At 43.0% G+C, this 27,605-nt stretch overlaps 1 protein-coding gene across 2 annotated transcripts in view; it reads right to left on the bottom strand.

Moving 5' to 3' along the window:
- mmp16b (matrix metallopeptidase 16b (membrane-inserted)) overlaps nt 1–19,118 on the bottom strand; it is a 36,934-nt gene extending 17,816 nt beyond the window's left edge. For both annotated transcript variants that reach the window (XM_082960931.1, XM_014140534.3), the window contains exons 1-5: nt 18,671–19,118; nt 13,727–13,875; nt 4,482–4,598; nt 2,183–2,349; nt 1,435–1,572 (exon numbers count right to left, since the gene is read on the bottom strand). In XM_082960931.1, coding sequence (XP_082817057.1) covers nt 1,435–1,572; nt 2,183–2,349; nt 4,482–4,598; nt 13,727–13,875; nt 18,671–18,799 — 700 coding nt within the window. In that variant the 5' untranslated portion in view covers nt 18,800–19,118. The remainder of the gene's footprint in view (nt 1–1,434; nt 1,573–2,182; nt 2,350–4,481; nt 4,599–13,726; nt 13,876–18,670) is intronic.
- Nucleotides 19,119–27,605: the final 8,487 nt, after the last annotated feature.

Below are 27,605 nucleotides of genomic sequence, written 5' to 3'. Positions count from 1 at the left end.
CGTGGGTGAACAGGGAATACAGGTGGGGACTAACTGTGGGGCCCCAGTGTTAAGGATCAGTGTGGCAGACGTGTTGACTCTGAGCCCACCTGCCTGACCACGAGCCTGCATATCGTCTTGTACCGTTTGGACTTTGACCTGGTTACTGAACCCCTGCTGGCCCTGACCTCGAGCTTGCCTATCGTCTTGTACCGTTTGGACTCTGACCTGGTTTACAAACTTTCGCCTGTACCCAACCTGCCTTTTGCCTACCCCTTTCGCTATAATAAATAACGGAGCTCAACCATCTGCCTCCTGTGTCTGCATTTGGGTCTCGCCTTGTGCCCTTATACCTTCGTGGTGAAATTGCTGCAAAGATACCACTACTAAAGGACACCAATAATAAGAAGAGACTTGCCTGGGTCAAGAAACATGAGCAATGGACATTAGACCGGTGGAAATCTGTCTTATCGTCTGATGAGTCCAAATTAGAGATTTTTAGTTCCAACCGCTGTGTCTTCGTGAGACGCAGAGTAGGTTAACGGATTATCTCTGCTTGTGTGGTTTCCACCGTGAAGCATGGAGGAGGAGGCGTGGGGGTGCTTTGCTGGTGACACTATAATTTATTTAGACTTCAAGGCACACTTAACCAGCTTGGCTACCACAGCATTCTGCAGCGATACGCCATCCCATCTGGTTTGCACTTAGTGGGACTATCATTTGATTTTCGACAAGAAAATGACCCAACACACTTCCAGGCTGTGTAAGGGCTATTTGACCAAGATGGAGAGTGATGGAGTGCTGCAACAGATGACCTGGCCTCCACAATCACCTGACCTCAACCCAATCGAGATGGTTTGGGATGAGTTGGACTGCAGAGTGATGGAAAAGCAGCCAACAAGTGCTCAGCATATGTGAGAACTCCTTCAATTGTTGGAGAAGCATTCCAGGTGAAGCTGGTTGTGAGAATGCCAAGAGTGTGCAAAGCTGTCATCAAGGCAAAAGGTGGCTACTTTGAATTATCTAAAATATATTTTTATTTGTTGAACACTTTTTTGGTTACTACATGATTCCATATGTGTTATTTCATAGTTCTGATGGCTTCACTATTATTCTACAATATAGTAAAAATAAAGAAAAACCCTTGAATGAGTAGGTGTGTCCAAACCCTTGGCTGGTACTGTATATTATTGACATTTTCTGAAATTACAATGCAAAAAATGTGTCGCACCTTTTAAGAAGAAATTTCTTAACGTTTTGTGAATCTGGGCCCTTGTGCTGTGCAATACAGCATGATCAAATGCAGACTGTATATATTTGTTTTCTTCTATGGCATTAGATTTTGATATGATTCTCTCACAACCATATTCCTTTTTCCATCTGTTCCTCTCTCTCTCTCTCTCTCCTCTCTCTCTCTCTCTCTCTCTCTCTAACCCCCACACCTCCATCTCTCACCGTCATGGTTGGGGTTCCCTAGGGTCCAGGGTTCATCTGAATCAAAGTGGGTGTCCCCTCCAATCCCAGGGCCCGGGAAGTAGGCATGGGCTAGGAACCCCCCCTCGCCGTCAAAGGGTGAGCTGTCACCGTGGAAACCTGAGGTGAGATCAATTTATTTTAACTTCAAAGTTTACATTAGGAAAACGGAATTAGGGCAACAGATATACACTAAGTACCCAAAACATTAGGAACACCTGCTCTTTCCATGACAGACTGATCAGGTGAATCCAGGTGAAAGCTATGTTCCCATATTAATGTCACTTGCTAAATTCACTTCAATCAGTGTTGATGAAGGAAAGGAGACAGGTTAAATAAGGATTGTTAAGCCTTGAGACATTTGAGACATTGTGTATGTGTGCCATTCAGAGGGTGAATGGGCAAGACAAAAGATTTAAGTGCATTTGAACGGGGTATGGTGGTAGGTTTCAGGCGCACCAGTTTGAGTGTGTCAAGAACCGCAACGCTGTTGGAATTTTCACACTCAACAGTTTTCTGTGTGTATCAAAAATGGGAAGCATTGTAGTCAACATGGGCCAACATCCCTGTGGAACACTTTCGACACCTTGTAAAGTCCACATGAATTGAGGCTGTTCGGAGGGCAAAAGGGGGTGAAACTCAATATTAGGAACGTGTTCCTAATGTTTTGTACACTCATTATTGTTTCAGATACAGTTTCCTCTCCACAGCAACACCATACAATTCTCACCTGAGGCGAAGATGATGGTGATGTCCACGTCCCGCCGGCCGCTCTCCAGGGCGCTGTAGGGGACAGCCTCGAAGCGGAGCGGCGTCACCCCTTGCCACACATCAAACGCACGCCGGATGGCATCGTGAGTCTCCCTGGCGCCCACTTTGGGAGTGACGTTCTTTATGCTGAGGGAGGAAGAAGGGGTGAGTCAATTAAGAACATATTTGTATTTACATCGACAGCATGTTTTTACAATAAAGACCTCAGCCCAGATTCACAAAACACTTCTTATGCAACAATTAAGAAACTTCTTAAGAAAAAAAATAAGAAGTTCATGGGATAATTTGTAAGTGCAATTGCTCAACAATATCTTAAGATTTAATTATCTTATGAACTTCTCACATATCGTCTTACAAGTCCCCCCATATTCTGAAATTGCATTTCCCCCAGTTTTATCATTGGAATGTGATACAAAACAAGGAAACGGTGTGCTTTAGGACCATGCAGATGCCTCCGAGTGGTCGGGTAGGCTGTTTGGAGTGTTTATCCATCTAGATAAAAAATGATGTCCCCCCCACTTCTAAAACCAAAGTTACGCCCCTGCTTCTTAAGATGTTTGTTGCTAGGCAACCAATTTAGCTAGCTATCAAGCTAGAAATGGCAATCATGTTAGCATATTTCCTACTGAGATTACTGTTCTAAAACATGTTCCTGGGTTTAAAATAATCAATACTGAAACTTTCAGAGTTTGTGAGTGAATTAAACATGTTCAATTGCTTTCATGAGCTTATTCTCTCACTGCCATGAATTTAAGAAAAGGATTTAGCCATCTTGGAATTAAAAAGATTTACAATAATCGAATTTCTTCACATTTTGCCTAAGAAGAAACATATGATATATGTTAGATTTTTTGGGACTACAACTTCAGAAAATGTCCATAATATATCTGCAGTAATAGTGATACTTATCAAACAAATCCCACCCCAAAGAAATGTAAAGAATCTCAGTTTTGCTTAACTTTTCGCTTAGAACATTTCGCTTAGAACATTTCCAATAACCGTTTTGAGGAATAGCAACTTTGCTTAACTTGATAAGTCTAAACTTAAGGAAAACATAGCAGTAAAGAAGAAGTGTCTTCTTAGGTTTTGTGAGTCTGGGCCCTGATGTTAGGAGACAAATAGAGACAAAATATAAAAGAGTGGAAAACAGATTGTGTGATCCATCCTGGGTGGGGGGGGGTGGGGATTATTGTAGGGTTGGATGGTACCACCAGTTAGACAAGAGCCATTGTGCACTGGTAAGACAATATAAGACATTGACAATAATTGGAAGAAAATATTTAACACCTTGCTACATTTCACATCACAGCTTTAGCACAAAGCAGCCCCCCACAAACAGCATAAAAAATATAGAAAAACAGACAGAAGCACATATCTGCCCAAATTCAAACCACCTCTCCCACTATTGCCTGGGGAGAATATTCTCTAAAATAGATGATGAGGCACTCTAAAAGTTTAACTTTTAAACTATTGCAACAAGCCCAGCAGCTTTCACTGCACTTTTAACATAGCTGTCGTTATCAGTCGTTTGCAGACGGAGAGAGTGAGAGAGAGAAAATGAGGGGAAGAAGATTCTCATTTTTACAGAGCGAGTGCAGCCAGACAGCACAGCCAAGCAGACTGACATTCCATTAGAAGAGGTGCCTCATCAATTCACATGCAAGAAGGAAGGAAGGATTTGAATAAATTGACAGAGTTATCGTCTATGACGGCTGTAAACTGTCAATTTCCCACTGCGCTGTGGAGGACCCGTTATCCTGCTCTCTCAGACCCCATTAGCAATCACGCGTGATAAGATGGGGAATTTGAATATTTTGGTTAAGATTATTGGATGATTTACATAGAGGATCTTAGAGAATTGGACGAGAGAAAAGTTGTCCTCGTCCTCGATCATCCTTGCTATTAAAATGAAGTAGTTTGTCTGCTGGTATTCTTAAAATGCAAACAAAAATTAACTGCAAAGGAATGCAAAGAAGGTTGAAAAACATTCCATAACTTTATTCTGTTCTCTGACTTGACTTCTATTTACACACAACTTTTATTCTGTGTAAATCAATTTGTGTGTGTGTGCACCCATATGTGCTGTATCCAAGGAAATGCAGAGGGCATATGAGACCAAGGAGAAAGAGCGTGGAAGAGAGAGAGAGCACAAATGAATAGCTACACTGACAAACATGGAACCCTATAATAATAGTTGACTAACGTCACTCACCTGTAGGTGATGTGTGTAGGTGCATGTGCCGGCCCACGTGTCTCACCTGTAAGTGATATGTGTTCGTTGCCACTTCTGCCCCGTCAGCGCGTACCTCCGCTTCCGCGACCTCGAGTTGCCTTTTAGTTTGTCTGGATTCCCACACCTCGGCCTTTTCATCCAACTAAGGAGGGAGGAAGTGGAGGTTGAAGAGAAGGAAAAAGAAGGGATGGGGACGACGAGTTGGTTAGATAAGTACAACAATGTGGTGACACACATACTTACAGGATGTTTAACTGGTTATATTTGATGCCACAACAAGCACTACTCTGAACTAGAATACCCTACATATTGCCTTACATACTGCAGTTCAGTGGACAATGGGACAAGTGGTTCCCACTGTAAAATAGAGCTGCTTCCTACTACCCCTAATAACTACATACTATACAGTATGTACCTTTTTCAAAAGTATATTTCAGAAATCATCAACTAGATTCAGCCGTGGGCTGATTTTTTTATTTTTATAAATTTTTTAAATTCTGGAGACGATGGTCAGGGGGCCGGAACATACAGTAATGACAAATAATTTGTAGACTGCAAACTGACCGCAAGAAGCCAAAACAGATATATTTGACAAAGATCACATATCAAATTGTACTGGTCACATATGCCAAATACAACAGGTGTAGACCTTACAGTGAAATGCTTACTTACGAGCCCCTAACCAACAATGCAGTTAAAAAAAACATATATATATAATATATATGATATATACTGCTCAAAAAAATAAAGGGAACACTTAAACAACACATCCTAGATCTGAATGAAAGAAATAATCTTATTAAATACTTTTTTCTTTACATAGTTGAATGTGCTGACAACAAAATCACACAAAGATAATCAATGGAAATACAATTTATCAACCCATGGAGGTCTGGATTTGGAGTCACACTCAAAATTAAAGTGGAAAACCACACTACAGGCTGATCCAACTTTGATGTAATGTCCTTAAAACAAGTCAAAATGAGGCTCAGTAGTGTGTGTGGCCTCCACGTGCCTGTATGACCTCCCTACAACGCCTGGGCATGCTCCTGATGAGGTGGCGGATGGTCTCCTGAGGGATCTCCTCCCAGACCTGGACTAAAGCATCCGTCAACTCCTGGACAGTCTGTGGTGCAACGTGGCGTTGGTGGATGGAGCGAGACATGATGTCCCAGATGTGCTCAATTGGATTCAGGTCTGGGGAATGGGCGGGCCAGTCCATAGCATCAATGCCTTCCTCTTGCAGGAACTGCTGACACACTCCAGCCACATGAGGTCTAGCATTGTCTTGCATTAGGAGGAACCCAGGGCCAACCACACCAGTATATGGTCTCACAAGGGGTCTGAGGATCTCATCTCGGTACCTAATGGCAGTCAGGCAACCTCTGGCGAGCACATGGAGGGCTGTGCGGCCCCCCAAAGAAATGCCACCCCACACCATGACTGACCCACCACCAAACCGGTCATGCTGGAGGATGTTGCAGGCAGCAGAACGTTCTCCACAGCATCTCCAGACTCTGTCACGTCTGTCACGTGCTCAGTGTGAACCTGCTTTCATCTGTGAAGAGCACAGGGCGCCAGTGGCGAATTTGCCAATCTTGGTGTTCTCTGGCAAATGCCAAACGTCCTGCACGGTGTTGGGCTGTAAGCACAACCCCCACCTGTGGACGTCGGGCCCTCATACCACCCTCATGGAGTCTGTTTCTGACCATTTGAGCAGACACATGCACATTTGTGGCCTGCTGGAGGTCATTTTGCAGGGCTCTGGCAGTGCTTCTCCTGCTCCCCCTTGCACAAAGGCGGAGGTAGCGGTCCTGCTGCTGGGTTGTTGCCCTCCTACGGCCTCCTCCACGTCTCCTGATGTACTGGCCTGTCTCCTGGTAGCGCCTCCATGCTCTGGACACTACGCTGACAGACACAACAAACCTTCTTGCCACAGCTCGCATTGATGTGCCATCCTGGATGAGCTGCACTACCTGAGCCACTTGTGTGGGTTGTATACTCCGTCTCATGCTACCACTAGAGTGAAAGCACCGCCAGCATTCAAAAGAGACCAAAACATCAGCCAGGAAGCATAGGAACTGAGAAGTGGTCTGTGGTCCCCACCTGCAGAACCACTCCTTTATTGGGGGTGTCTTGCTAATTGCCTATAATTTCCACCTGTTGTCTATTCCATTTGCACAACAGCATGTGCAATTTATTGTCAATCAGTGTTGCTTCCTAAGTGGACAGTTTGATTTCACAGAAGTGTGATTGACTTGGAGTTACATTGTGTTGTTTAAGTGTTCCCTTAATTTTTTTGAGCAGTGTATATATATATGAATAAGAAATAAAAGTAACAAGTAATTAAAGAGCAGCAGTAAAATAACAATAGGGAGACTAAAATACAGGGGGGTACCGATACAGAGTCAATGTGCGGGGGCACCGGTTAGTCGAGGTAATCTCTCTATTATGCATGGGAATACTTTGGAACAGATTTACAAAATGTAAATGCCCTGGAGCTGGTTTGCTGGGGTTTTTATTGTCCAACAAATATAAAAAATTACCTATTTTATTTATTTTGGCCTCAAAACTTTGGGGGCAAATAAAATCACCTGTGGGCCGCCATTTGGGGAACTCTGGTGTATATATATTACATTTGTGAGTGCCAAACAAAAACATATGAAGAGTTTCATTCCAAAACACGATTTATGCATTTTCAGACATATTTTGAGATAGAGATCATGTTTCATCTTACCATAACCTGGGCAGTGAAAAGACACATGATTTTGTTTGAAATATATTGCAAGGTAATTTTATTTTAGAGAGACAAATAATCATGTTTTGTGGTAAATGCTATAAACCCACCCCAAACAACAGAACTCCAACATAAAAATTATCCTGATTGGGTTTTAGACAGTATCGATACATAAATAAATATAAAAATACTCAATTTGTTTCAACTATACTGTGCAAATATCACATCGCCTGTTCATTGTATCCAGAGGGTGAACAGTCTATACAATGTGTGTTTTTCTTTTTGGATATTTAAGCAACTTACCCCAATTGTATGGGGTTTTACAGGTTTTCCGATTAGGATAAATAAAGGGAAGCTTTTTCAGTTTGATTATATACACTTTAGGGAAGGATTTAAGGAATAATAAAGACATTGAAAGTCTGTTGCAATTCATTTGCCGGTGAAAGATGGGTTGATTCTTATTGTCGGAGTGATACAGCCCGCTGTTTGCAGCCTCTGTATGTTTGCAGACAGTAGCCTATGATTGTTTCCCATTAGTGGATCTTGGCTCGCCTTTTGTTTAGAAAGTTTCTATGGGCCAACAGGAATAGATATCACAGGCTTCAAACTGTCAAAGGGATCCATAACAAAAAAGTCCACGACACTCAAGAGCTCAAAGATAACGTAACGCTAGGTAGCACGGGAACAGCTGAGAGTGACAGCGGTCTATGACCGCATCTGGCTGACTAAGCCACGGGTTAGCCTAAATGAATAAGATAAGGTTCTGAATATATTCCTTAGTGTGGCAAAAATATTTAGGGAAACCTAAACCTATGGGATCGGTGTCCCCCCCATGAGACGGATGAGCTAACGTAGGCTAATGTGATTAGCATGAGGTTGTAAGTAACAAGAACATTTCCCAGGTCATAGACATATCTGGTATAGGCAGAAAGGTTAACAAGAATTTAAGCTAACTGCACTGTCCAATTTACAGTAGCTATTTCAGTGAAAGAATACCATGCAATTGTTTGAGGAGAGTGCACGGTTATGAACTTGAGAATGTATTAATATACCAATTAGGCACATTTGGGCAGTCTTGAGACAACATTTTGAATAGAAATGCAATGGTTCATTGAATCAGTCTAAAACTTTGCACATACAATGTTGTCATCTAGTGGCCAAAATCTAAATTGCACCTAACCTGGAATAGTACATTATGGCCTTTCTCTTTGCATTTCAAAGATGATGGGGGGGACGCATGTTTTTTTCTTTGTATTATATTTTTACCAGATGTAATGTGTTATATTCTCCTACATTCATTTCACATTTCCACAAACTTCAAAGTGTTTCCTTTCAAATGGTATCCAGAATATACATATCCTTGCTTCAGGTCCTGAGCTACAGGCAGTTAGATTTGGGTATGTCATTTTAGGTGAACATTTTGAAAAAGCGTACAATCCTTAAGAGGGTTTACAACTGAACAGACAAATATAATGTACATGATTCGCTAAATGACTGACTTTTGCACCAGCGACGACAAACCTGGACAGCCGATAAAGATAGAAGCATTTTTTAAATATTGTTCTAATTCTAGATATTCAGTTACATAGCCTTTTTTTTATATTCCCCATGTAATGTTAATGGGTTTCTAACATGGCTGCCATATAATTTTGAAGTATCATGTAAATGCATCATAATGCTAATTCTGTTCAAGGGAGCTAACATAGCTGCCATTGAATGTTGTAGTGTCATGTCAATGTATCCTACTGAAGAAACCTCATGTCCCATCTCTCTAAACACATGGCTCTGGTATGAAACAAGTGTGTCGGATATCTTATTTTGCAAAAACCTAATTCTAAAGCACACCTAAAGTAAATGTTTTAAAAGTATGAAAACAACCATAATTAATCCACATAGAAAGGGAACCATAAGCATTCAATTCAGATGGAAAAAATGCAAATGTGCATTTTTTTCATTTATCACGTTTTGAAAATAAACCCTTTCATATTATAGTACTCCACAAAAGGGAATGTATTAGCATAAAAATGTGACATCTAGTTGAATTAAATGGTTCTTTCCATTCTGAGAAAAAGTGGTGAGACTGAATGTTGGCCAGGCTAGAGCTTCAATGACTGATCTATTTCCATTCAAACCCATGCAACACATATGGAATACTGTGCTTACACATAATATGTAAAATATAGAGCCTCACCTTAGTGTGATATCACTTCATCAATTAAGCAAGAAGGGGAAGAATGAAAAGTGTTATCTCACTTGGCACTGGGCTGCTGGTTAGGGGTCAAATCAAAACAAATGTTATTTGTCACATACACATGATTAGCAGATGTTGATGTAAGTGTAGTGAAATGCTTGTGCTTCTAGTTCCGACAGCGGTGTTGGAGCTAATTCGGGTTAATCAGTGTAGGCTACAGATATTTATCATTGGTGATAATTACTTTTTTTGTGTTCCTATTTTCCAGTGGTGTAAAAAGTACCCAATTGTCATACTTGAGTAAAAGTAAAGATACCTTAATATAAAATGATTCAAGTAAAAGTGGAAGTCACCTAATAAAATACTTCTTAAGAAAAAGTATTTGGGTTTTAAATATACTTAAGTAACAAAAGTAAATGTAATTAGTAAAAAAAGTGTACTTTTTTTTATTTAACCTTTATTTAACCAGAAGGTTTGATACTGTAAAAGTATAAATCATTTAAAATTCCTTATATTAAGCAAACCTGATGGCACAATTTTCATGTTTTTATTTTATTTATGGATAGCTAGGGGTACACTCCAACATTCAGACATAATTTACATACGAAGCATTTGTGTTTAGTGAGTCCGCCAGATCAGAGGCAGTAGATATGACCAGGGATGTTCTCTTGATAAGTGTGTGAATTGCATTCAAAATGTAATGAGTACTTTTGAGTGTCAGCGAAAATGTATGGAGTAAAAAGTACAATATTTTCTTTAGGAATGTACTGAAGTAAAAGTTGTCAAAAAGATAAATAGTAAAGTATAGTATTTTTACTTAAGTAATTTACACCACTGCTATTTTCACTGATATATTAAGTCCCATTCTGTTTTTAAGTAATGAAAAATGGTTTATTGTGATTTAGATGACTCAATGGTCCTCAATGTGAGTGTATTGTAGATGTGTTTATATGTGAATGTGTCCGTGTAACTCAGTAACCCAATGGCGCCGACAGAGATAGTCGCCTCTCTTCGCGTTCTTAGGAAATTATGCAATATTTTTTTATTAATTATTTCTTACATTGTTACCCCAGGAAATCTTAAGTCTTATTACATACAGCCGGGAAGAACTATTGGATATAAGAGCAACGTCAACTTACCAACATTACGACAAGGAATATGACTTTCCCAAAGTGGATCCTCTGTTCGGACCAACTCCCAGGACAATGGATCTGATCCCAGTAGGCAGCCCAAAACAACGGCGCCACAGAAGGGGCAGACGGAGCGGCCTTCTGGTCAGGCTCTGTAGACGTGCACATTGCTCACCGCTCCCGAGGATACTACTCACCAATGTCCAGTCTCTTGACAACAAGTTAGACAAAATTCGAGCAAAGGGTTGCCTTCCAGAGAGACATCAGAGATTGCAACATTCTCTGTTTCACAGAAACATGGCTCTCTCGGGATATGTTGTCGGAATCGGTTCAGCCACTGAGCTTCTCCATGCATCGCGCCGACAGAGATTAACACCTCTCTGTGAAGAGGAAGGGCGGGGGTGTATGCTTTATGATTAATGACTCATGGTGTAATCATAACAACATACAGGAACCCAAGTCGTTCTACTCACCCGACCTAGAATTCCTTACAATCAAACGCTGGCTATTTTACCTACCAAGAGAATTCTCGTCAGTTATAGTCACAGCTGTGTACATTCCCCCTCGAACGAACACCAAGACGGCCCTCAAGGAACTTCACTGGACTCTATGTAAACTGGAAACCATATATCCGGAGGCTGCATTTATTGTAGCTTGGGATTTTAACAAAGCAAATTTGAGAACAAGGCTACCTAAATGCTTTCAGCATATTGATTGCACGACTTGCAGGGCTAATACTCTTGATCACTGCTACTCTAACTTCCGCGATGCATACAAAGCCCTCCCCCGCCCTCCCTTCGGCAAATCCGACCACGACGCCATCTTGCTCGTTCCGTCTTATTGGCAGAAACTCAAAGAGGATGTACCAGTGACGAGAACCATTCAACGCTGGTCTGACCAATCGAAAGCCGCACTTTAAGATTTGTTTTGATCACGCAGACTGGAATATGTTCCGGTCAGCCTCAGAACAACATATACGCTGACTCGGTAAGTGCGTTTATTAAGAAGGGCATAGGAGATGTTGTACCCACTGTGACTATTAAAACCTTCCCTAACCAGAAACCGTGGATGGATGGCAGCATTAGCGCAAAACTGAAACCGCGATCCACCGCATTTAACCATGGAAAGAGGTCTGGAAATATGGCTGAATTTAAACAGTGTAGTTATTCCCTCCACAAGGCAATCAAACAAGCGAAATGCCGGAACAGGGACAAGGTGGAGTCACAATTCAACGGCTCAATATCGAGACGTATGTGGCAGGGTCTACAGGAAATCACAGACTACAAAAACAAAAACAGCCACGTCACGGACGTCGACGTCACGCTTCCAGACAAACTAAAACACCTTATTTTCCCGCTTTGAGGCTAATACAGGGCCACTGTGGTGACTCACTAATAAAGACTGTGTCCCCCCCTCTCCTTCTCCGTGGCTGACGTGAGTAAAACATTTAAACTTGTTAACCCTTGTAAGGCTGCTGGCCCGGATGGCATCCCTAGCCACGTCCTCAGAGCATGCACAGACCAGCGTGTTTTACGGACATATTCAATCGCTCCCTATCCCAGTCTGTTGTCCCCACATGCTTCAAGATGGCTACCATTGTTCCTGTACCCAAGAAGGCAAAGATAACTGAACTAAATGACTACCGCCCCATAGCACTTCTGTCATCATGAAGTGCTTTGAGAGGCTAGTCAAGGATCATATCACCGCCACCTTAGACCCACTTCAGTTTGCTTACCGCCCCAACAGGTCCAAAGATGATGCAATCGCCATCAAACTGCACACTGCCCTATCCCATCTGGACAAAAATAATACCTATGTAAGAATGCTGTTCATTGTCTACAGCTCAGCATTCAAACCCATAGTACCCTCCAAGCTCATCAACTTGTTGGCCCTGGGTCTCAACCCCGCCCTGTGCAACTGTGTCCTGGACTTTCTGACGGGCCGCCCCCAGGTGGTGAAGGTAGGAAACAACATCGCCACATTCACTGACCCTCAACACTGAGGCCCCACAAAGGTGTGCGCTCTCAGCCCTCTCCTGTACTCCCTGTTCACCCACGACTGCGTGGCCATGCACGCCTCCAACTCAATCATCAAGTTTGCAGACGACACAACAGTAGTAGGCTTGATTACCAAGAACGACAAGACAGCCTATAGGGAGGAGGTGAGGGCACTCGGAGTGTGATGTCAGGAAAACAACCTCTCACTCAACGTCAACAAAACAAAGGAGATGATCATGGACTTCAGGAAACAGCAGAGGGAGCACCCCCCGATCCACATCGAAGAGACAGCAGTGGAGAAGGTGGAAAGTTTTAAGTTCCTGGGTGTACACATCACAAACAAACTGAAATGGTCCACCCACACAGACAGTGTGGTGAAGAAGGCGCAACAGCGCCTCTTCAACCTCAGGAGGCTGAAGAAATTTGGCTTGTCACCCAAAACCCTGACAATCATTTACAGATGCACAATCGAGAGCATTCTGTCGAGCTGTATCACAGCCTGGTACGGCAACTGCAGCGCCCACAACCGCAAGGCTCTCCAGAGGGTGGTGCGGTCTGCACAATGCAACACTGGGAGCAAACTACCTGCCCTCCATGACACCTACAGCACTGATGTCACAGGAAGGCCAAAAAGATCATCAAGGACAATAACCACCCAAGCCACTGCCTGTTCACACCGCTATCATCCAGAAGGCGAGATCAGTACAGGTGCATCAAAGCTGGGACCGAGATAGAAAAACAGCTTCTATCTCAAGGCCATCAGACTGCAAACAGAAATCACTAACTCAGAGAGGCTGCTGCCTACATTGAGACCCAATCCCTGAGCACTTTAATAAATGGATCATTAGTCATTTTAAAGAATGCCACTTTAAATAATGCCACTTTAATAATGTTTACATATCTTACATTACTCATATCACATGTATATACTGTATTTTATACTATCTACTGCACCTTGCCTATGCCGCTCGGAAATCGCTCATCCATATACTTATATGTACATATTCTCATTCACCCCTTTAGATTTGTGTGTATTAGGTAGTTGTTGGGGAATTGTTAGATTACTTGTTAGATATTACTGCACTGTCGGAACTAGAAGCAGAAGTATTTTACTACACTCGCATTAACATCTGCTAACCATGTGTATGTGACCAATAAAATTTGATTTGGTGTGTGTGTGTGTGTCCGTGTGTTTGTGTATGTGTGTCTACTTACTCTGTGGTCCTCTCATCCAGTGTCCCTGTAACATTGAGGCCGTAGATGCGCTGCATGGCTGCGATGGCTTGTTGCATGGTCTGGGCTGAGCGCAGGACAGCCATTCTGGGGTCTGTGTGGGGAAGGTAGCCATACTTCTGTAGCCATCCCTACAGGAGAAAGGGAGGGAGGAGAGAGGGAGAGATTCATGCATTACTGTCCTTATTCATATCTGAAAGAAAGCTGACAAATGCTGCTATTACATCGTTATTACATGAGTTATAACAAAGCTACATTTTGGTAATCGTAACCGAGAGAAATGATAGGAGGAAAGGTCCTTGTTCATAAAGTCTCTACTATGAGTCAAACTGATCTCTGCATGAAATACATTTTTATTTGTCACATGCGCCGAATACAACAGGTGTAGACTTTACTGTGAAATGCTTACTTACGAGCCCTTTCCCAACAATGCAGAATTAAAAAGTAAAAAAAAAAAATTTAAAATGTAAAAAGGAAATAGTAACACCATAAAATATTTAATAAACGGAAGAGCGGTACCGAGTCAATGTGCAGGGGTACAAAACATTGGAGGTAATTGAGGTAGTATGTACATGTAGCAGCGTCTGTGAATGTGAATGTATGTGTGTGTGTGTGGCGTTAATATGCATGTGTGTGTTTTGTGTGTGTGTGGCGTTAATATGCATGTGTGTGTTTTGTGTGTGTGTGTGTGGCGTTAATATGCATGTGTGTGTTTTGTGTGTGTGTGTAGCGTTAATATGCATGTGTGTGTTTTGTGTGTGTGTGTGTGGCGTTAATATGCGTGTGTGTGCGGGTGTCAGTGTGGTATGTGTGTGGGGGTAGAGTCTAGTGAGTGTGCATAGAGCCAGTGCAAGAGAGAAGTTTTTCTAAAGCGGGTTAATGTATATAGTCCGGCTGTCTATTTGATTAACTGTTCAACAGTCTTATGGCTTGGGGGTAGAAGCTGTTCAGTAGCCTATCATACAGAGAATCTCTACAGTTCAGGTTCATAATTGATGGAGAACTCCTTGGATAGAAGTACCTCTGTTCCAACCTGAACATTGTTAGCCACATCCAACAGTATCCAGAGTTACAGTAACACTTGTTTTCTATAACCACCATCGCTCAAAGCTGCCACCCACACACAGTGACACTGACAGAGAAAGGGCCTAGTTCAGGTTCATATTTTCTGCATATTAGGATGGACAAAAGTCCAGTATTCAAGGATGAACATTGTAACCCATATGGCTATGCCCAGTTACCCACATCCTTTCCAGTAACATTCACTCAGTGTTTCTGCCTATAACCAACACAGCTCAAAGCTGCCGCCCACACAGTGACACTGACACTCCTTCATTCAGTAGAGATTGAGTGTCGACCAGGGGTCATTGGTAGATCCTATCCCCGTTGATGGGATCCGAGAGCCACGAGGCAGCTAGGCAGGCGGCCACGCTCCACCACAGCTGTCCACACACCAACCAGCTGCTGTTGCCTCGCCATCACCATCATTACACATCCTATGAGATGCTCCCGCTAATCCTCCATATATCTCTCCCTCCCTCCCTCCCTCAATCCCTGTATCTCTATCTCTCCCTCTCCGCTCCTCATTGAGCCAAACGCCTTGTTGTTGTTTGTCCATCTTTCCACCATCCCTTAATCATATGTAGCCAATGGTTGGTTGGTTGGTTGTTTGCTTTGTCTGTGTATAGCTAAGGCCCAGGTTCTGTTCCCAGGACTGAATAAGGAATTTGATTGTGCCATTTGACTTGGGATGGGATGAGAGAGAATAGCCTATGGTAGACTAGGCCTATACAGAGAATATGACAGCAGCAATTAATATGGTACAAGATATTCAACCCTATCCCATTACGCAACTTGGATCACATCTTAATCTGCACAAGCATAAATCCACCAAATTTCCCTTGACAAAGAATAATAGTTTATAGCATAGTAGTCCCTTGCAAAAGTATTCAGACCCCTTGGATTTCTTCATATTTTATTATGTTACATAGTGGGATTCAAATTGATTTAATTGTCATTTTTTTCTCAACAATCTACACAAAATAACATTACAAAAATGTAATAACTAAAATATAATCGTTGCATAAGTTTTGAGGCAATACATGTTAGAAACACCTTTGGCATCAATTACAGATTAGAGTCTTCTTGGGTAAGTCTCAGTGGTGTAGCAGAGGGTATATGCAGGTATAAGCCATATAGCCACTTTTTTTGTGGGCATTGCGTATACTCACTTATTAATCCCCACGATGCGTATCAAAGTAGTATAGTGGAGATATAAGACATATCAATTAATAAGGCTGATGTAACAGATCAGAATGTTTAGCTTGAAAATTTTGATAAACTATTATTTCTTCACATTTTAAGTGCAGCAGTCTGCACACGGCAGTAGGCCTATGCGCAAATGTTCCAAAATACAATTTGCGGGGAAAAAACGTTTTAAAATGCGCAACACACATGCTAGCGGTTTCATGGACAGATTGAAATATCCATTAGAAATTTAGAAAGACAGGAGATCTAAAGATGCTGCAACGATCATGGGTTGCTAATATGACTAGGATAATGCCTTTTGCTGCTAGACAATGAAAAGTTGATTTAAGTCTTTACTAAATAATTGCTTCCACCTTTCTATGGTGGAATTTTGTCTATAGGCTACTTTGAAGCAAGGTAAGACATGAAGTAAAAGGAAAAATATAGCGATGCTAATGATAGGCCTAACCATCTTCTGGTAGATGGAAAGTCTTTCCCAAAAACCTTCTCAATTAAATGTTAACTAGCTACAAAGTAGCCTATGCCTACCTGGCAGAAAGATATCGTGATTATTTGCATCAATCCAGTGGCCATTTGTTTTGCAAACTCCATCTCATGTGCGCTATAGAAAGAACCAAACAACAGTGCTAGGTGCCTGAACAGTTTAATTAAAAGGGAGACCACTCTTTAGGTCTTATTATTCCCAGACCTAAAAAGTGGTCTCCTGATGTGGTTTAAGCATTGTTGTGGACTTAGAAATACAACAAAATTAGATGTTCAATGTAAAACAAAATGTACTTTGAGTATAAAAACCTGGGAAAAAATGTAAAACATCTGAAACCTGTGAATTTCTGAATCAGTTGACATCCTAATTGATCTATTTCAATAGTAGGCTGTCACACCCTGATCTGTTTCACCTGTCTTTGTGATTGTCTCCACCCCCCTCCAGGTGTCACCCATCTTCACCATTATCCCCTGTGTTGTTATACCTGTGCTCTCTGTTTGTCTGTTGCCAGTTCGTTTTGTTTGTCAAGCTTACCAGCATTTGTCCTATCAGCTCCTGTCTTTTCCCAGCCTCTCTTTTTCTCGCCCTCCTGGTTTTTGACCCTTGCCTGTCTTGACTTTGAACCCGCCCCCCCTGACCACTCTGCCTGCCCCTGAGCCTGCCTGCTGTCCTGTACCTTTGCCCCATCTGGATTTCCGACCTCTGCCTGACCTGACCCTGCCTGCCGTCCTGTACCTTTGCCTCTGTTGCTGTAATTAACATTTACTTCGACATGGTCTTCATCTGGTTCTTACCTTATCCTGATATTTGGCCTACTATTAGCCTACTTTTACAGTACAGCTTGGGTTGGCCTGACTGTGAAAGACCAACATGGGATTTATAATTTTAGGAGCATAGCCTATGTCACTGTTTGTCATAGAATTTTTCAAACAGGGCGCCTTTCCCTCGCCACAGGGGCCGTTTGGGAAATGTTTGTCAAAATTAGAGTATGCCCACTCCCACAATTATATACAAGTATAATAACACAAGTATACCTACTTCTCCAGGCACCACTAAACCACTGGTAAGTCTACAAGAGTTTTGCACACATGGATTGTACCATATTTGCCCATTATTCTTTAAAAATAATATTCAAGCTCTGTCAAGAGTTTGGGGATCATGGCTAGACAGCAATTTTCAAGTCTTGACATAGATTTTCAAACCGATTTAAGTCCAAACTCAGGAACATTCACTGTCTTCTTGGTAAGCAACTTCAGTGTAGATTTGGCCTTGTGTTGTAGGCTATTGTCCTGCGGAAAGGTGAATTCCTTTCCCAGTCTCTGGTGTAAAGCAGAATGAAGCAGGTTTTCCTCTTGGATTTTGCCTGTGTTTAGCTCCATCCCATTACTTTTTATCCTTAAACTCACCAGTATTTGCAGATATTAACCATACCTGTACCATGATGCAGCCATCACCTTGCTTGAAAATGTCAATCTGTGCTTGAAATGTAATACTTGAATGAATGACTTTACAGTTGTGGTATGTGTGGGGGACAGGAAGGGTTAGTCCACGTAACTTATGTGATTTGTTAAGCCACATTTTACTCTTGAAATAATTTAGGCTTACCTAAACAAAGGGGCTGAATATATATATATAACGACTGTATTTTGGTTCAGAATGTTTTATTTATGGTAAAAAAATAAATAACAAATCTCCCACTTTGACACTACAGAGTATTTTGTGTAGTATGTTGACAAAATATGACAAATGAATGCATTTTTATCCCAGTGTAAAATGTGAAGAAATCCAAGGGGTCTGAACACGCAAGGCACTGTATTATGATAACAAATATTGCAGTGAGATCGAATGAGAGGATGGGCGCTGGACCATCTCGTTCATGGTCGCCCATCCTCCCTCTCACCCGCTGTCCAAAGTAAAGGAAAAAGCATAGGATGTTGTTCGTCTGACTTGTAAAAAATGATAGAACGGATAATAATTTCGACGTTCCATGCATCTTGAAACATGCATCAAATACAATGTTGCTATGTCATCTGGTCATGTTTATGTGATAATGTAGCCAGATAAAAAAAACAGCAACCCTCGTCCACACACAATGTTCTGCCACTCGAGCACAGGAGAGTGCATTGTCATTTATTATGAGCCACCGCGAAGCAATAGTAGGCCATGTATCTTACCTCAACGCTGAACTGATGAAGCTCTTCTCCGGACGCGGCGCATAAAATCCACAGCAAGAAATGCAAGCAGAACGCTGTTGCGTAAAGGCAATCCAATGGTTTTATTTTAGAGGAGGATACTAAGGTCATAATGACCCGTTTTTCCCAAATGGGTTATTAGGAAAAACCGCCCGTCGTCTGATTTTACTCGTGCGTCAAATGAAGAAAATCATCGGACGAGCTGTCAAAGCCAAATTCCGAGACGTGCATAAAAGGACGGCTGCGGTGGTTTTGTCAACCGGATAAAGTAAACCCAGATGACATGTATTATTTTGTCATGTTAAGCTGTGATATAATTCGGCATGTTAGCTCCACCGCCCCAGTCACTATTATTTACATAGCTGATTTAGTTTATCCAGCGGCATCAATGGCCATGTACAGTAAGCATACCCCCGAGTCTACGCCTGCGCTATGATGTCTCCAGCAGCGCAACACTCCCCTTGACGGCGTAAAGACCAACGTCATGTAATGTACCCTGGTAGAAAATTCTTTATGTACCGTGAGAATAGAAATAGCCCTAAACAGATGGAGCAATCATCCTTCAATATGCACCGATATTATTCAAGTATAGACTATTAAACGGTTATAACAATGTCATGTAATAACGGGCATATTAACAGTATTAATCATATGGCCTATTCATGAAGATAAACATGTAATATTCAGTGAGAAGAATGTCCCTTGCGTGTGTAGAACCCTTGTCTCCCAGCTAAAGACGTGGGGTCATAAAATGCCTACTTAGGCAAGGCTCATTACACCATCCCCTCCGGTCGGGAGAGCGTGTCCCCACGCTGCACTATACCAAGTACTTCGCGATTCACTATACCAAGTACCTCGCGTGTGCACTCCTCTCCGATGGCCCCCAAGGCACCATCCCACACCTGCCACCAACGTAGCGATCGTTGCGAACGGCGACAGTGTAACGCCCATTGCCAGTCTCAAACACGGGTCTCCTAGCCCGTAGACCTTATTAAGGGTTAACCCATTTGGGGGGGATCGTAAGTCGTTACAGGCCTACCCTAACCCTCCTGTTGGCTAAAGAAGACTACACCACTCTAGGAAATACTCCATTGGCAGGTTCATGGTGATTGGTGAATTAATGCATGGAGACAAGAAACCTCAGCTGAGTACCAAAGTCAAGATTCTGCACGAGACAGAGACTGTACTTTAACCACAAGGTGGCAGTGTTCTATTGAAAAACAGGTTGCCAACTACTACTCAAATGGGGTCAAGAGAAATACACTGAGACAAGCCAAACATTTCTTAATTAAATCATTATATGGTGTACAATATCCCCACCCAACTCATTAGATATTAACGATTAAAGAGGCCTTTAATCCAATAGGAATCCCTTTCAAAAGTGGTACACTAGTCATGTCCTGTTTCAACCCTTAAAAGGAAAATGCTGCACAGTACAGAATGTCCATCATATAGTACATACAGTTGAAGTCGGACGTTTACATACACTTAGGTTGGAGTCATTAAAACTCGTTTTTCAACCACTCCACAAATTTCTTGTTAACAAACTATAGTTTGGCAAGTCGGTTAGGACATCTACTTTGTGCATGACACAAGTCATTTTTCCAACAATTGTTTACAGACAGATTATTTCACTTATTATTCACTGTATCACAATTCCAGTGGGTCAGAAGTTTATATACACTAAGTTGACTGTGCCTTTAAACAGCTTGGAAAAATCCAGAAAATTATGTCATGGCTTTAGAAGCTTCAGATAGGCTAATTGACATCATTTGAGTCAATTGGAGGTGTACCTGTGGATGTATTTCAAGGCCTACCTTCAAACTCAGTGCCTCTTTGCTTGACATCATGGGAAAATCAAAAGAAATCAGCCAAGACCTCAGAAAATAAACAGTAGTCTGGTTCATCCTTAGGAGCAATTTCCAAACGCCTGAAGGTACCACGTTCATCTGTGCAAATAATAGTACGCAAGTATAAACACCATGGGACCACGCAGCCGTCATACCGCTCAGGAAGGAGATGTGTTCTGTCTCCTAGGGATGAACATACTTTGGTGTGAAAAGTGCAAATCAATCCCAGAACAACAGCAAAGGACCTTGTGAAGATGCTGGAGGAAACAGGTACAGAAGTATCTATATCCACAATAAAACGAGTCATATATCGTCATAACCTGAAAGGCCGCTCAGCAAGGAAGAAGCCACTGCTCCAAAACCGCCATAAAAAAAGCCAGACTACGGTTTGCAACTGCACATGGGAACAAAGATTGTACTTTTTGGAGAAATATCCTCTGGTCTGATGAAACAAAAATAGAACTGTTTGGCCATAATGACCATCAATATGTTTGTAGGAAAAAGGGGGAGCTGTGCAAGCTGTGCAAGCCAAAGAACACCATCCCAACCGTGAAGCACAGGGGTGGCAGCATCATGTTGTGGGGGTGCCTTGCTGCAGGAGGGACTGGTGCACTTCACAAAATAGATGGTATCATGAGGGGGGAAATTATGTGGATATATTGAAGCAACATCTCAAAACATCAGTCAGGAAGTTAAAGCTTGTTCACAAATGGGTCTTCCAAATGGAAAATGACCCCAAGCATACTTCCAAAGTTGTGGCAAAATGGCTTAAGGACAACAAAGTCAAGGTATTCGAAAGGCCATCACAAAGCCCTGACCTCAAACCTATAGAACATTTGTGCGCAGAACTGAAAAAGCGTGTGCGAGCAAGGAGGCCTACAAACCTGATTCAGTTACACCAGCTGTCAGGAGGAATGGGCCAAAATTCACCCAACTTATTGTGGGAAGCTTGTGGAAGGCTACCTGAAACATTTGACCCAAGTTAAACAATTTAAAGGCAATGGTACCAAATACTAATTGAGTGTATGAAAACTTCTGACCCACTGGGAATGTGATGAAAAAAATAAAAGCTGAAATAAATCATTCTCTCTACTATTATTCTGACATTTCACATTCTTAAAATAAAGTGGTGATCCTGACTGACCTAGACAGGACATTTTTACTAGGATTAAATGTCAGGAATTGTGAAAAACTCAGTTTAAATGTGTTTGGCTAAGGTGTATGTAAACTTCTGACTTCAACTGTATTTCTCTCTCGCTCTCTCTCTCTGGCCTACACACAAACACTTCATAGGTTCTGTATATATTAAAAAGTAAATGAAGCCATAGAAAAAGACCAATAAACAGACTCTGTTTAGATGCTTCCTAGTGTTTATAAAACACTGCTGATGGTGGTCAGGTGAATGTTTAGATACTCCAATACGAGTCTATTTTAAACCAACATACTCCATGAAACATCACCCCAAATCTTTTACACCTTTTCATGATGAAATGCGATTGATTACTCACAATACTATATGATGGACATTCTGTACTGTGCAGTATTTTCATTTTAAGGGTTGAAACAGGACATGACTAGTGTACCACTTTTGAAAGGGATTCCTATTGGATTAAAGTTAGCAGGTTCATTCATTTACTCTGAATGTTTATTGTATAACCCAATGGGCTGCTATGGAGACCACATGCTCTAACAAGAGCTGTATTGGCCTGGGGAGATCGTTGGGAAAGGGTAAAACCACCACCATGCAATGGAACATATACAGTACTGTGCAAGTCTAGTTTCACCGTGTTTTCCTCAAGGTTTTCCTCAGCACAAAAGTGTGCACACGCCAGAGTACCTGCATATTCTATCCCATTAACTATCCACCACAAAACAGTGTTGTTGCCATTAACACTACCAGTAAAATATTGCTCATCTTGTGAAATAAGCCCCCATTGCACATTCAAATATTAGCTAGTCTTAGCTGTGTGAACACAATGGAAACGCCTTGAGGAAAGCAGATGTTTTAGAGATATCAGGTGGTGCACTGTAATCTCTGCAGCTCTGCTAATTACCTCTTCATTCATTGGCATTAGGCTGTTTGTTCACCGTGCCTGGAGCCATCTTATATCACTGTATCGTTGACATAGCCTGGTTAAACCAGACTGAATGATGCGCTCAGCATTTGTGAATGAACCATTTGAGTATTCATTCTGGCTTCACCAGGCTACCACTGACAACAGGATTCAGTTAACACTTTCAGCACTTCAAGTCTGCTGTGTTTGCACACTACATTTTAGTGTTATCCTACAGTTCTGAAAAGAAAAGGGCCCAAGGCTGGAACAACAAAACCTAAAGGTAGGAACAAGAAAACCAAGAGGTAGGAACAAGAACTGCCATCTTCTTATAATGCTCATACCAACGCAACCAAAATCCATAACAATACCTCTCTTAAAGTAATTGTCCAGTGTTCAGATTTCTATGAAATATGACCTAAATTACAATATGAGTGAAATAGTTTTCCTTCAAAAAATGGTAAGCAGCTTTTATGTGTTGGAATGGTATGGGCGTAACCCAATGTACCTCTCCCCCTATATACTGGTCATAAAAAATATTCACGCAGGTAGACAGCTGATTGGCCAGCTCATCCTCCTATTGTCCAGCTCATCCTCCTCTAGACCGCTGATTGGCCAGCTCATCCTCCTCTTGACCGCTGATTGGTCAGCTCATCCTCCTATTGTCCAGCTCATCCTCCTCTAGACCGCTGATTGTCCAGCTCATCCTCCTCTTGACCGCTGATTGGCCAGCTCATCCTCCTCTAGACCACTGATTGGCCAGCTCATCCTCCTCTAGACCGCTGATTGTCCAGCTCATCCTCCCCTAAACCGCTGATTGGCCAGCTCATCCTCCTCTAAACCGCTGATTGGCCAGCTCATCCTCCTATTGGCCGCTGATTGGCCAGCTCATCCTCCTATTGGCCGCTGATTGGCCAGCTCATCCTCCTCTAGACCACTGATTGTCCAGCTCATCCTCCCCTAAACCGCTGATTGGCCAGCTCATCCTCCTCTAGACCGCTGATTGGCCAGCTCATCCTCCTCTAGACCACTGATTGGCCAGCTCATCCTCCTCTAGACCGCTGATTGTCCAGCTCATCCTCACATAAACCGCTGATTGGCCAGCTCATCCTCCCCTAAACCGCTGATTGGCCAGCTCATCCTCCTATTGGCCGCTGATTGGCCAGCTCATCCTCCTATTGGCCGCTGATTGGCCAGCTCATCCTCCTCTAGACCACTGATTGTCCAGCTCATCCTCCCCTAAACCGCTGATTGGCCAGCTCATCCTCCTCTAGACCGCTGATTGGCCAGCTCATCCTCCTCTAGACCGCTGATTGTCCAGCTCATCCTCTAGACTGCTGATTGGCCAGCTCATCCTCCCCTAAACCGCTGATTGGCCAGCTCATCCTCCCCTAAACCGCTGATTGGCCAGCTCATCCTCCTATTGGCCGCTGATTGGCCAGCTCATCCTCCTATTGGCCGCTGATTGGCCAGCTCATCCTCCTCTAGTCCGCTGATTGTCCAGCTCATCCTCTAGACTGCTGATTGGCCAGCTCATCCTCCTCTAGTCCGCTGATTGGCCAGCTCATCATCCTCTAGACCTCTGATTGTCCAGCTCATCCTCTAGACTGCTGATTGGCCAGCTCATCCTCCTCTAGACCACTGATTGGCCAGCTCATCCTCCCCTAAACCGCTGATTGGCCAGCTCATCCTCCTCTAGACCGCTGATTGGCCAGCTCATCCTCCTCTAGACCGCTGATTGTCCAGCTCATCCTCTAGACTGCTGATTGGCCAGCTCATCCTCCTCTAGACCGCTGATTGGCCAGCTCATCCTCCCCTAAACCGCTGATTGGCCAGCTCATCCTCCCCTAAACCGCTGATTGGCCAGCTCATCCTCCTATTGGCCGCTGATTGGCCAGCTCATCCTCCTATTGGCCGCTGATTGGCCAGCTCATCCTCCTCTAGTCCGCTGATTGTCCAGCTCATCTTCTAGACTGCTGATTGGCCAGCTCATCCTCCTCTAGTCCGCTGATTGGCCAGCTCATCATCCTCTAGACCTCTGATTGTCCAGCTCATCCTCTAGACTGCTGATTGGCCAGCTCATCCTCCTCTAGACCGCTGATTGGCCAGCTCATCCTCAGGAGTATTTTATTTTGTATTGTTTTTGTTATGGATCCCCATCAGTTCCTGCCAAGTCAGCAGCCACTCCTCCTGGGGTCCAGCAATATTAAGACAATTTACATACAGTTAAAACATTACACTTCACAACACGTCATTACATACTACTACAACATATCTAGAATACAAAATCCATACGTACATGTGTGTAGAGTGTGTGTGTTAGCAAATGTGTATGTGCGCCTCTTCACAATCCAAACTGTTCCATAAGGTGTAGTTTTATCTGTTTTTTTTAATCTGATTTGACTGCTTGTGGAATAAAGTTCTATGTAATCATGGCTCTATGTAGTACTGTACATTTCCCATAGTCTGTTCTGGACTCGGAGACTGTGAAGAGACCTCTGGTGGCATGTCTTGTGGGGTATGCATGGGTGTCTGAGCTGTTTGCTAGTCATTAAAACAGACAACTCGGTGCGTTCAACAATTACATTTTTTTATTTCACCTTTATTTAACCAGGTAGGCCAGTTGAGAACAAGTTCTCATTTACAACAAAGCAGTGCAACAAAAACAACAACACAGAGTTACACATGGAATAAACAAACGTACAGTCAATAATACAGTAGAAAAAATATATATACAGTGTGTGCAAATGTAGTAAGATTAGGGAGGTAAGGCAATAAATATGCCATAGTGGCAAAATAATTACAATTTAGCATTAACACTGGAGTGATAGATGTGCATATGATGATGATGTGCAAGTAGAAATACTGGGGTGCAAAAGAGCCAAAAAAATAATGTGCGATGATGTAGTTTGGTGGGCTATTGACAGATGGGCTGTATACAGGTGCAATGATCGGTAAGCTGCTCTGACAGCTGATGCTTATAGTTAGTGAGGGAGATATAAGACTCCAGCTTCAGTGATTTTTGCAATTCATTCCAGTCATTGGCAGCAGAGAACTGGGAGGAAAGGCAGCCAAAGGAGGTGTTGGCCTTGGGGATGACCAGTGAAATATACCTGCTGGAATGCGTGCTACGGGTGGGTGCTGATATGGTGACCAGTGAGCTGAGATAGGGCGGGGCTTTACCTAGCAAATACTTATAGATGACCTGGAGCCAGTGGGTTTGGCGACAAATATGAAGCGAGGGCCAGCCAACGAGAGGATACAGGTCGCAGTGGTGGGTAGTATATGGGGCTTTGGTGACAAAATGGATGGCACTGTGATAGACTACATCCAATTTGCTGAGTAGAGTGTTGGAGGCTATTTTGTAATGACATCGCCGAAGTCAAGGATCGGTAGGATAGTCAGTTTTACGAGGGTATGTTTGGCAGCATGAGTGAAGGAGGCTTTGTTGCGAAATAGGAAGCTGATTCTAGATTTAACTTTTGATTGGAGATGCTTAATGTGAGTCTGGAAGGAGAGTTTACAGTCTAACCAGACACCTAGGTATTTGTAGTTGTCCACATATTCTAAGTCAGAACCGTCCAGAGTAGTGATGCGGGCGGGTGAGGGCAGCGATCAGTTGAATAGCATGCATTTAGTTTTACTAGCATTTAAGAGCAGTTTGAGGCCACGGAAGAAGTGTTGTATGACATTGAAGCTCGTTTGGAGGTTTGTTAACACAGTGTCCAAAGAAGGGCCAGAAGTATACAGAACGGTGTCGTCTGCGTAGAGGTGGATCAGAGAATCACCAGCAGTAAGAGCGACATCATTCATATATACAGAGAAAAGAGTCGGCCCGAGAATTGAACCCTGTGGCACCCCCATAGAGACTGCCAGAGATCTGGACAACAGGCCCTCCGATTTGACACACTGAACTCTATCTGAGAAGTAGTTGGTGAACCAGGCGAGGCAGTCATTTGAGAAACCAAGGCTGTTGAGTCTGCCGATAAGAATGTGGTGATATAGCTGTGCCACCAGAGATTCTGGGTTCGCGCCCAGGCTCTGTCGCAGCCGGCCGCGACCGGGAGGCCAATGGGGCGTCGCACAATTGGCCCAGCGTCGTCCGGGTTAGGGAGGGTTTGGCTAGCAGGGATATCCTTGTCTCATCGCGCACTAGCGACTCCTGTGGCGGGCCGGGTGCAGTGCATGCTGACCAGGTGTTTCCCTCCGACACACTGGTGCGGCTGGCTTCCGGGTTGGATGTGTATTGTGTCAAGAAGCAGTGCGGCTAGGTTGGGTTGTGTTTCGGAGGACGCATGGCTCTCGACCTTTGCCTCTCCCGAGTCCGTACCGGAGTTGCAACGATGAGACGACTGTAACTACTACCAATTGGACACCACGAAATTGGGGAGAAAAAGGGGTAAAAAATAAATAAATTGAATGTGGTGATTGACAGAGTCGAAAGCCTTGGCCAGGTCGATGAAGACAGCTGCACAGTAGTCTTTTATCGATGGCGGTTATGATATTGTAAAGTGGTTGTTCCACTGGATATCTTAAGGTGAATGCACCAATTTGTAAGTCGCTCTGGATAAGAGCGTCTGCTAAATGACGTAAATGTAAATGTGAATATTGTTTAGGCTTTCGAAGACTTTAGAAAGGCAGGGCATGATGGATATAGGTCAGTAACAGTTTGGGTCTAGAGTGTCTCCCCCATTGAAGAGGGGGATGACCGCGACAGCTTTCCAATCTTTAGGGATCTCAGATGATACGAAAGAGAGGTTGAATAGGCTAGTAATAGGGGTTGCAACAATTGTGGCGGATAATTTTAGAAAGATGATGATCCAGATTGTCTAGCCCTGCTGATTTGTAGGGGTCCAGATTTTGCAGCTCTTTCAGAACATCAGCTATCCAGATTTTTTTTTTGGGGGGGGGGCTTGGGCAAGTTGCTGCGGGGGGGTGCAGAGCTGTTGGCCGGGGTAGGGGTAGCCAGGTGGAAAGAATGGTCAGCCATAGAAAAATGCTTATTGAAATTCT

This window comes from Salmo salar, chromosome 14 (genome assembly GCF_965601325.2).
Source record: "Salmo salar chromosome 14, fSalSal1, whole genome shotgun sequence".
Classification (NCBI taxonomy): domain Eukaryota; kingdom Metazoa; phylum Chordata; class Actinopteri; order Salmoniformes; family Salmonidae; genus Salmo; species Salmo salar.
The sequence above is the reverse complement of the archived record's forward strand: the minus strand, read 5'-3'. Positions and strand labels throughout refer to the sequence as shown.